General features: G+C 26.6%; 2 protein-coding genes across 2 annotated transcripts; one reads left to right on the top strand and one right to left on the bottom strand.

Annotated features, from left to right (window-relative positions):
- Positions 1–7184, top strand: LOC122633687 (unconventional myosin ID). The gene is made up of 15 exons (XM_043821903.1): positions 1–263; positions 1453–1559; positions 1649–1844; positions 2103–2322; positions 2403–2612; positions 2686–2889; positions 2968–3166; positions 3595–3764; positions 3842–4102; positions 4211–4455; positions 4532–4694; positions 4792–5124; positions 5193–5383; positions 5455–5703; positions 5785–7184. Exons 1-15 carry the CDS (start codon positions 175–177, stop codon positions 5990–5992), a joined length of 3045 nt encoding a protein of 1014 aa, XP_043677838.1. The 5' UTR covers positions 1–174; the 3' UTR covers positions 5993–7184.
- Positions 7185–7897: 713 nt separating this feature from the next.
- Positions 7898–11976, bottom strand: LOC122633730 (ubiquitin carboxyl-terminal hydrolase 5). The gene is made up of 13 exons (XM_043822029.1): positions 11748–11976; positions 11534–11659; positions 11288–11464; positions 11094–11200; positions 10478–11005; positions 10268–10339; positions 9985–10177; positions 9508–9660; positions 9169–9350; positions 8636–9021; positions 8328–8540; positions 8119–8228; positions 7898–8041 (listed from the first exon to the last, which is right to left on the bottom strand). Exons 1-13 carry the CDS (start codon positions 11841–11843, stop codon positions 7976–7978), a joined length of 2409 nt encoding a protein of 802 aa, XP_043677964.1. The 5' UTR covers positions 11844–11976; the 3' UTR covers positions 7898–7975.
- Position 11977: the final 1 nt, after the last annotated feature.

Genomic DNA, 11977 nt, shown 5'->3' with positions numbered 1-11977 from the left:
GGTATGACGTATAGATAAAACGACACTTCTAAAATGAGTAACAGCATGTGGAAATCATTCAGTAGTAGGTACGGTTGACTATTGTTAGTGACATTTAACTGTAGTATAAAATAAAACGTTGGATAGATTCTTACGTTCGTCGCACACTTGTTATTCCCTTAAACGATAGAAGAAATGGCAACTCACGAAGATGTTGGCATCAGGGATTTTGTCCTGCTGGACGAGATCAACATTGAGAAGGTCGTGGAAAACTTGAAAGTTAGGTAGGTTTTATTTGATCTCGACATATTTTCTTAATAGCATTGAAGTATATCGAAAAGCTTTACCGATCATCATTTTCTAGATCTTTAAGACTTTTTTGACAGTTTGTACGATAGAATGGGCGCGCGTCTTCGGTTAATTTGTTCTTCTTGATTCGTCCATTTCTAACGAGAGGGCGTGGTTCTCACTTGCAGCAGGTGGTTGAGCGCTAACGATTTAAATTTGATCTTTTAAAAAAACAATAATAATAATAAAATATACACACAAAAAAATCGAAAGATAATATTTTCTTATTAATAAAACACGAAGCATATATTTTTCGTAGGACATTTTCAACTAACGTCTTATATTCTGCAAAATTTATAATAAAATCGTAATTAAATGATAATCCGTTGACAACAACGAGAATATATATTTACGAATCAATTAATGATTTGTCAATACTTTCTTTTTTCGTTATGTTTAATTAATTTTTGAAGAAAAAAGAAATATTTATGTTTTGAATGATCTGTTGCTTGCAATGCAACGATTCTACACCGTATAAGTACGTAAAATGCTTATCACATTTACGTTAAGTATGAGTCACCTGTTCGTTACATCGGTGTGCGTTCGCATTATAATGTTCTTTAAATACTCATAGACGCATTACTTAAGAATGTGTCCTATTTATTGTTATCTATGCATACATATATATATATATATATATAATAAAATAAAATAATGTTATTTTATTTTATTTTATTTTTATTAATAATAATTGCTCATCCATTTACTGGTACAGACTTATATCATTCAATTTTTTATTTTCTTTGAATTTTTTAAATGTACATTTTTTAAACAGCAGAAAAAAGACAAGAATGACGTGTTTATATGTTTACATTGTTGATAACAAAGGATAGACAATTGCACTTGATAATTGATCTTGATAGAACGAAGTTCATATCTTTTTCCTTGGTAAAAATTACGCTCACATTCTTGTCATTAAACTTTTATTTTTTAGCGAAATCAATATAGAAATTTGTAATAAATCAATCTTTTAAATAGTTAGATTATAAATGAAATATTTATGTCATTAAAAAAGAAGTAACTATTATAGGTTTAATTAATTTTTTTTCTTTTTTTTTTTTTTTCTTTTTTTTTTCATTTTTAATATTAAAACTTTTTTATATAAACGTATATTAATTCTTTCAGATTCAAAGGTGGAAAAATATATACATATATTGGAGAAGTGTGTGTAAGTGTTAATCCTTATAAAAATACAAATATCTATGATGCAAACCATATTAATAAATATAAAGGTAATACAAATAAAATCATATATAAGATCTAGCTTTAATCATTTTTTTTTTTATGTATATCAATATACTTATTATTTTCTATTTTCTAGGGAGAGAATTATTTGAAAATCCACCACACATATTTGCAATTGCGGATTCAGCACATCGTGAGATGAAGCAACAAGGTCGGGACACTTGCATAGTAATCAGTGGTGAATCTGGATCAGGGAAGACAGAAGCTAGTAAAATTATTATGAAGTATATTGCTGCTGTTACTAATCTAAGTGGTCAACAGGAAATTGAAAGGTATTTTATTTTTTTGCAGTATATAATAAAAAATTGATATGAAATATAGGAAGATATAGTAAATCATAAAATATCATTATCTAATCTACTGTAATCTCTTTTTAGATAGTTAATTTTTCTATTAAACAAAGCCTTGTTATTAAACTTTGTACTTAATTTTTTTATTGTGGCATGTGTTCTGTTTATATATGTATAATCTTTATTTCATTGTATAAATTTAATGACATATGATTACCTTATTTAATTTATAAATTCCAGAGTAAAGAATGTACTTATTCAATCAAATTCTATATTAGAAGCATTTGGAAATGCAAAAACAAATAGAAATGACAATTCCTCTCGTTTTGGAAAATATATGGACATTAATTTTGATTTTAAAGGAGACCCATTAGGTGGACATATAACTAATTATTTACTTGAAAAATCACGAGTAGTCTATCAACAAAAAGGAGAACGTAATTTTCATTGTTTTTATCAGGTATAATCAAAAAACAAGTGATGTATTTACGAAAAAATTAAATGAAATATTTTACATAATATTTTTTATATAATTTCTAGCTGATCAATGGTTGTAGTGAAGCTGAGTTACATCAAATGAAATTAGTACGTGATGCTACTGCATATTATTATATCAATAAAGATGATAATAAATCAAATATAAATGATAAAGGTGACTATAAAACTGTGAATGGAGCTATGTCCACTTTAGGATTTTCACAAAATGAGATACAAACAATCTGGAACATTATTTCTGGCATTCTGCATCTGGTAATATAATCTATTAATTATTTTATAACATTTATTTCTTTGGATTCTGTTTTCTAATTACTTTATTACTTAGGGTAATATCATGTATAAAATCAATGAAGATAAACTTATTGTTGAAAAAAATAATGCTCTGGCTAATACTGCAGCTTTATTTTCTATTGGTTCAAATGAACTTAGAACTGCTTTATCCCAAAGAGTGATAGCAGCTGGTGGAGAAATTATGCAAAAGACACATACTTTGGTGGAAGCTGAATATGGTAGGGATGCTTTGGCAAAGGTAACAATTACTTCATTATAATTTTATTACACAATATTATAGTATATAAATAATATTCAGTATTTTGAAATTGTTTAGGCAATTTATGAAAGATTGTTTTCATGGATTGTGTCACGTGTTAATGATTCAATTAATGTAAATGACACTGATTCATCTAATAAATACAAAACTTTAATTGGTGTATTAGACATTTATGGATTTGAAATTTTTGATATAAACAGCTTTGAACAGTTTTGTATCAATTACTGCAATGAAAAATTACAACAGCTTTTTATTGGTAAGTCTGTTATATGCAATACATAATTGGTAAATTAAATAACCAATACTCTTATCCTTCGCTTATATTTTTTATTGCATAGTACGTACGATCATATAATATTTTAACATTAATCATGCATCTAAATATGCAGTTATAAATGATAAGTTCATTTAATAGGATCAAGAGTCGTAGCGACTCAACGCCAAGTATATACTTGGTGAGTATAGTATTTTATATGTAAATATAAAAATAAAACTGTGACCAATACTTTTATTTTTCTTATATTTCTTTGTTATATGAGGTGTATATGTACTACATATACACACACACATATATCCTTATTATATTATTACGTATGTTTATAAAATATTTTGATGTTGATTGTGCATATATATAAAAAAATTATATATCATGATTATATTTAATAAATAATTATACATTTCCAGAACTGGTTTTAAAACAAGAACAGGAAGAGTATAAGAGAGAAGGAATTGCATGGCAAAATATTGAGTATTTTAATAATCAAATAATTTGTGACTTAGTGGAATTATCTCATAAGGGAATATTAGCTATCATGGATGAAGCATGTCTCAATGTAGGCAAAGTAACAGACGAGGTATAATAAAAATAAATAATTGAAAAAATGTATTATTTTGCAATACTTATATATAACATAATATTCCTTTCTTTCAGATGCTTCTTGAAGCAATGGACACAAAATTAGCAGATCATCAACATTACACTTCTCGTCAATTGAAACCAACAGATAAAGAATTACAACACAAGATTCATTTTAAAATCAAACATTATGCTGGTGATGTTGTATACAACGTTCGCGGTTTTCTAGATAAAAATAAGGATACTCTTTTCCAAGATTTTAAACGTTTGCTTTATAAAAGTAATGATTCTATAATCAGTAAGATGTGGCCAGAAGGTGCTCAAGATATTACAAAAGTAAGAAAAACATATATATATTCTTACTTGATGAATATCTTTCTAAGATATTACATATTATTATATGTTAATTATTACAAATTAAAATGTGCATTTTGATTATAACAGACTACAAAAAGACCATTGACTGCTGGTACATTATTCCGTAACTCTATGATTGCACTTGTTAAAAATTTGACTAGTAAAGAACCATTTTATATTCGATGCATAAAACCTAATGAAATTAAGTCAGCTATTGTTTTTGATGATGAAAGAGTAAATCACCAAGTGAGATACTTGGGACTTGTAGAAAATATATTAGTTAGAAGAGCAGGATTTGCTCATAGACAGAAATATGATAGATTTTTGAAAAGGTATTACATAATTATATTTACATAATTATATCTTATTTTATATGTTCTATGATTTTTGACAAAAGGATATTTTTAGATATAAGATGATATCACAATATACTTGGCCAAACTTTAGAGGTGGCACTGATAAAGATGGAGTTCGTACATTAATGGAAGAAAAAGGTTTTTCAGGTGATGTTAAGTATGGTCATACTAAAATATTTATACGTTCTCCTCAAACATTATTTGCATTAGAAAAGGTTCGTTAATCTTTCATATTATCTTCACATTATTATTATATTATATTATTATTATTAAATATTAATGTTTTCAAAGCTAATATATTCTTTATTTTAGGCACGTGAAGATTTAATACCAGGGATTGTAATATTACTTCAAAAACAATGGCGCGGTTATTTGTGTCGACAAAAATACAAAAAGATGAAAGCTGCATTATTTATTATAAGATACTATCGTCAATATAAGAAATATTTTTATATTAAAGCATTATTGAAGACTTTTAGTAACGTTAGATCTATGCGTGACCATGGTAAACATTTAACATGGCCAAAAGAGAACTTTGCTGTTCGTGATGTGGTACCTTCATTAAAAATGATTTATACAAGGTGGCGTGCTTGGATGGTACTTAAAGTTGTTCCAAGAGAAGATTGGCCACAGCTACGATTAAAAGTAAATAATATAGAAAATATTTTTTATCTTATCGTTTTATTATTTTTTATATTTTTAATTTATTTTAGATGGCAGCAGGAGCTGTATTACATTCTAAAAGACCTCATTGGGGTCAGGATAGACGTTGGGAAGGAAACTATTTATCTAAGCCAGATGAGAATCCTCAAAACGATGTTTTCATTTCTTCAATAAATAATCTTCGAAATACGGATCATTTTAAAACTGTTCTATTCAGTACATTTGTTAGAAAAACTAATAGGTTATTAAAAATATTTCTAATGTTTTTATAATACTATCCAAGTTGAGATTAACGTTATTTTTTTAATGCAGATTTAATAAACAAGCTGATCGTGTTTTGGTTGTAACAGAACATGCCTTATACAAATTAGAAAGTGTAAAATTTAAGACTATGAAAAAAGGTATACCTATTGCTGAAATTACTGGGTTAAGTGTATCACCCGGAGAAGATCAACTTATAATAATTCATTCTAATCGAGGAAATGATTTTATTATTTCAATTACTGCCAAGGAAGACAGAGTTGGAGAACTTGTTGGTATATTAAGTACTAGATACAATCAGTGAGTTAATTTTATACATTTCATTAATTATTTCTAAAATAAAGTAACATAGAAAATTAAATCATACAAATTTTTTAATAGATTACGTGGTGCTGAGCTTCAAGTTACAGTAGATGTAAAGTTTAAGTGTATGTTGGGTAACAAGAGTAAAGTATTGCGAATAGAAGTAATGCCTGATATGGTTGAACCAATATTCAAAAGAGATGGCGATCAAATTATATATGCCATTCCACCATCCATTGGTATAATTGAGCCTAATTCCAGACAAGAAATCAGAACAGCTAGTTAAGTATAATTTTTAATAAAATATATTTAGATATTAGATTAGTTTTAAAGATAAAATTTATATATACATGTGCTATTATATTATAATTAATAACAACACTTCTTTTCTAAAATATAAGCATTGCTGATTATATATATATATATATTTTAATATTAAAATTTTAATTAATGTGGTAATGAAATTTTAATGAAGTATTGTTATAACATATGTGAAAAATAGCTATATAACATGAGTTACAAGATTAATATCTATTAGAATTTTATGTGACAAAATATATAAAAGTTTTTTATACTAAAATTTTATATAAAAAACTTTTGAAATAGATATATATATATATATATATATGTATATATAGCTATTTATATATCTATGAACTATTTTAATCAATGGCTATTATTATTTTATATCTGATATCACTTATTTAATATCTAATTGCTTGGTTATACAAAAGAATATCAATCTATAAACTTCAATTCATTAAATAATTATAGAAATTACTTTATAGATGCAAAAAAATGAAAAGTAAAATTCTTTTTTGTAAATACTATACGTTCTTAATTAATTCATAGTAAATTCTATTGAATAAACAATATTAATTTTAAATCTTAAGTACATCTATTGATAGATGCCGTATAACCACATTTCTTGTGATAAATTGTGCCTAACTGCCTAATAAGAATGAATTAATGCGATCAGTAAAGATAAATATACCATAACATTTCTTATAATCAATGAAAAAAGCAAATTATTTCTTTACATTGATCGCTTTAATTTATCGTAATCAAAAATCTAAAGATATATTTGAAATATATAAAATATATTTTATTTGTTTGCAACTCACAATAGTATAATATAAAATATATATACGAATAAGAGCATTTATATAAAATCAATTTTGTAAGATCGTTAAATTTGTAAACTAAAGGAAATCTTCTGATTATCCATGTTAAAATGTTAGCCATAAATTCTAATAAGCTTCTATACATTTATTTTGTAAAATTGTGGCCTTCTACTTATAACAAAAATATATTTTTGTAATATTTTATTCTATTTTATTTTATTTTATTCGTTTTTCTTTTTTTAACTATGTAATATACAAATGCAAAGCAATTTATTATGCATGCAATATTGTAATTATTAACATTGTTAATAAAAATAAAATTTACTATAAGAATGAAATAAAAAACTAAATTGATATTTTTTGTTGAAAATATTATTTTGTTATAACATTGATAAAAATAAAATTTATTGATTTATAGGAACGAATTAGTTGAACAAAATATAATAAAGTGTTACAATTTTATACTTTACACACATAGTATAGTGAAAAATTCTATCTAAAATATTAGATTAATCACTTAAAAATTTTCGAAGTATAACACCCACATCTTATAATAAATAATTATATAATAAAATACACATAATTGAAATATTTTAAATTAATGATTATATTCCACCTATGAATTTAATTATTTATTATTAAGAAATTGAATTGCTGTTGAATCATGTTTAATAATTTTCTGTTTGCCATTGAACGTATGTCGATCAAATAATATCTAATGATTATTATTATTTCAAATATTTTTTTACGAAAAAGAAGAGAAATGGATTGTTTCAAATCCACTTGTTAATAAAATTCAGGAGTATATATAAAATAGTTATATGATCATATATATAAAGAATTCAATATATTAAAACTTTTTTTAAACGAAGTATGCTTCATTCCAGATATATAATAAAAAAATAAAATATAATTTCGTGTAAAAGTTTGCCATTTTAATAGTTCCACGCAAATCGTTAAAAATGATATCATTATTAATTAAAATTAAAGCTATCGTATTATTTGAAAACGATAAATAATATTAAAAAATGCATGCTGTTAAATAACAATATCGAGAACACACGTAGTAGGATTATTATTTGCCGTATTTTTTATTGTTAAAGGATGATATAATATTTTTTTATACAAAGTCAATGTCACGTAATCTATTCGATGCGTTGATACAGATATATATATCCCAACTCCTTAGGTGGATTTTCAGATAAAGCGATCTGTAAGAAGTAAGCAGATATGAAATATCATATAATCCAAATTATGATAAGATAAATAACAATGTAGTAATACTTACTCTATCATCATTATATATAACCCATCGATTATCTTTTAACAAATGACAGACATAATGTCCTACCATTGTTGATGTCCCCATGTGTGATATAAATCCTACTAATTTATATTCTGTAGAGATAAAAAATATTATTAATAACATTAATTAAAACATAAGTATGATAATAGTATAGTTTTTTAAATAAAAAATGAAACATGTGTATCACGTACGATTACTGCCATCTCGGAATACATCTTCTGAACGTCCTGCATCATTTTCAACATCTAATGCATCCAGTTCAACTTGATGGCTGAATATCCAATCCGCTGCACGTTCTAAATTATTATCAGTCGCTTTAAGAGCTTTTATTGCTTGTTCTTTAGTAAAACCCATACTCATCACCATTGCTAAAGCATTATCATTTGGTATAAATTTATCTCTCCCTAAAATTTTGATTGAATATTTTGTTACATTTTTTTTTTTTACAATAGTTACAATATCATATTGACATATATATAAATAGAAAAATATAATCTACCTGGTTTAATATCAATTCCAGGAGGCACAAATGGATCTGCAATATCAGAATCACCAATATGTTCCATTACCCAATTGGTAGCCGCTTCTAAGCTGCGATTTTCGGTGAAATATAAAGCTCGTTTGCAGGCTTCTTGAGGGAAACCCATATCTGTTAAGTCATTTAAAATGCCTGTATCATAGACTGGAGATGGTGGGTCAGAACCAGCTATTTCAGGTAGTAAGTCTTCTCCAGGTTGTAAACCTAAGCCACGTAAAGAGCTCAGATCTATTATATCTGGCATTTCTATTGCTACATCTAATTTAACAGGGCTCCAGTTTTCCTTCATAGTAAACTTTTTTAAATGCATCAACAGGAAATCCGGAAATGTAGCCAGTCTCGTTGTTCTATAATAATTGAAAAAGAAAACAAATAATATAAAATTAAATAAATGTAATTACTAATATATAATATATATATATATTTATTAATATATATTAATTAAAAAAATATATATATATTAATAAAATATTATTACATAAATGAATACTTACTTCTGTGCAGTAGTCTTTTCATTCAATGCAGAACTGTAAAATTGTTCAACTATCTCGGGTTGTATAAAAGTTTCCAGGCATGACATTAGCTTTATACGTGGCCTCACGAAAGCATTTGGGTCTACTTTTTGTCCTTTTGCTTCTGTTTCTTTCTTCAGTGCTTCATATGCCGCAACTTCTTCCTGACATTATACTACATTTCATTACTACTATTCACTGACCAATAGATCCAACTTCAGTTGCAATTTATTTGTAGTAGGGATATAATCTGGATACTTAATTGAAAAATATAGTAATAATTTGTAAATTACTGCTTTTTATAAATATAATTCGTCATACCTTGTTCGTTACTGCTTCTAATGGTATAGGCAATGGTAAGATGTATTCGGGACGATAAGTATATTTCACTTTACCGGATCTTGTGCACTGATAACGTTCTTCCACCTTAAACTTAAAGCTGTCGGTAGGATTTGCTTGATGTCTGCTGTTACGCTGTTAAATTAATTACATTTTGTTAATAAGTAACATTGATATATAAACCAACATTGAAATACATTATAAAATTATTTAGGTAGTTACAAATACATGTATACTAATAAACAAGACAATGGTTACCAAGTTGAAAATCGTGATTTTTTATGAAATTTTGTAGAAACATGTTAATATTTCAACAGGACTGGAACTTTTTCTAAATTTCATAAAAATTATCATTTTCAAGTTGGATACCTTCGACAAAAAATATTGTTAAACTAGTGGATGCATTTTGATATCACTTTGTAAACACATTTATCTCATTTATGTGTTATGTATAATTACATCTAAAATGTTAATGAGCTGTAGGAAGAATTCCTGAGCGTCTTGTTGCCGATTTGAGGAAAAACCTGGATGTCCACGACCAATCAAGGTTTTGAACATTCTTGGAGGAATACCTTGTCGCGATTCATCTTCTGTATTTGATTTCGGTGCTACGGAATATTTTCCCGAAAGTAATCCAACTCCGAGTTTAGACCTAAAATAAATATTAATTGTATAAATAAACATATATATCATTAGAAAAATCTATTTCATACTATTATTCTTAGTTGAACACAAATCTTACATTTGAACATTAAAATCATTTGCAGGATCAGTGTAATTCTGATTGTATATCTGTGGTGCACCATCTACAAATCTATAAAAAATATTTTCAATTAATATATATATATATATATATATATATATATATATATATAATGTACATTTAATAATTCCTTTTTTCTTTTTTTAACGAACATTTTTTTATAAATGTTTACATATGTAATTTATATACCTTTTTATAAAGTCGGGAATAACAAATAACATTTGCATAACACTATTTAGATAACAAGAATTTCCAAGATTAGCAAGACCAGTGTAACCAGGTCCGTACAATGGCGTTAATTTGCTTGCAGCTTCTTGAAGGGCAACCCATTCTCCAAATTTTTGATTCAGATCTAATTCTAATTCGATCATGGATTTATCAGTTTTTTCCATTTGAGTAATGTTGATTCCCCAGTGAGCCAAATGTTCAATTAAATTAGGATCTTCTACCATATCATTTTCATCATATGAAAACACATCTCCTTTTCCTTCTTTTGTTATGGTACCCAATTTAACAGCAAGTGGATAATTTGTGTTACGATAATGTTCAACTGCATGATCGTTTCCTCCAGTACCATCGTAAAATCTACGTCCACAAAGAATGGAACCATCTGTCAGATTTAACCAAAGATTCTGTGTGAGATCGCATTTCTCACACTTCCAACCGCTTGGAGGTATTTTTTTGCCAGTGTCCAATTGCTTCAAATTCTTTGCATGCCTAAAAATATTAAATAAATATCAGTAATAATATTAATTTTTATATATTGCAAGATATAATTCTTTTGCAATTAATACAAAAAACTCACTTAGATACAGCCTTTATTTCTCCATCCCAAGTTCCAGCTAAAGTTTCAGTCTCAGCTATTTTTGATGCAGAATCTGATTCCAGTATTGACTTAATAGCTATTTCTACCTGATATAAAAAATTTCAATTACAATATATAAAATATATTTAATATATCATTCATGATATATCTATCTATATGCCTGTAAATCTTACTTGTTCTGGCAAGCCATCCTTAGGATATAGAATTTCTGTAAACTTTGGCAATATAACTATTTTATATTCCTCGTGATAAGTATACTTTTGTTGATCTGGCGTAAAGCCACCAGAAGTTCCTATAGCTAATCTCGTTATCTTTTTTTCAGGACCATCTCCTTTTTGATCGGATACAATCTGCAATGTTGAAAAGCTTTGTAATAAAAAGAATATATACTTAAAATTGTATTAACGAGCAGATTGTACCTCTTTTTTTGTACGTTTTATGTGAAGAAAGACAGGATTATTGGTTAACTGATAGTAATGAAGAACATGATCTTGTCCCAACCCCAAAAATGTTGTAAGATTAACATATAAACCTGTAGACGTATCCTTGTAACAAAAAGGTAATAGAGATAGCTATTAATATGGATTGCTTTTAATATTATTAGCATCTATAAAAAATGAAAAAATATCTTACTGGTGTATCGAACGAATAAACACACTCATCCTTATATATTTTATCGCCTTTTTGTGGCACTTTTATTTTATTTAAATGTTGCATTAACTCTTCCATGATAGATTTCTTCTATCGCACGAATCGAAAGAACACTTTAAGAATTTATAACTCAAAAATAATGTCGTTCTTCTAAACGTAACCTTCCTATGGGCATCAGCTCACATAAAGCGCCGGCTTACATATACATATAT

The sequence above is a fragment of the Vespula pensylvanica genome, chromosome 13 (genome assembly GCF_014466175.1).
Source record: "Vespula pensylvanica isolate Volc-1 chromosome 13, ASM1446617v1, whole genome shotgun sequence".
Classification (NCBI taxonomy): Eukaryota; Metazoa; Arthropoda; class Insecta; order Hymenoptera; family Vespidae; genus Vespula; species Vespula pensylvanica.
This window is presented reverse-complemented; position numbering and strand designations above follow the sequence as displayed.

Coding starts and splice junctions, on each gene's coding strand:
- LOC122633687 (XM_043821903.1), top strand. CDS start 175: ATGGCAACTCACGAAGATGTTGGCATCAGGGATTTTGTCCTGCTGGAC. Junction 264..1,452: donor GTGGAAAACTTGAAAGTTAG/GTAGGTTTTATT, acceptor TAATTCTTTCAG/ATTCAAAGGTGGAAAAATAT. Junction 3,167..3,594: donor ATTACAACAGCTTTTTATTG/GTAAGTCTGTTA, acceptor ATACATTTCCAG/AACTGGTTTTAAAACAAGAA.
- LOC122633730 (XM_043822029.1), bottom strand. CDS start 11,843: ATGGAAGAGTTAATGCAACATTTAAATAAAATAAAAGTGCCACAAAAA. Junction 9,351..9,507: donor TAGAAGCAGTAACGAACAAG/GTATGACGAATT, acceptor GTATAATGTCAG/GAAGAAGTTGCGGCATATGA. Junction 9,022..9,168: donor GAAAAGACTACTGCACAGAA/GTAAGTATTCAT, acceptor CAATTATTATAG/AACAACGAGACTGGCTACAT.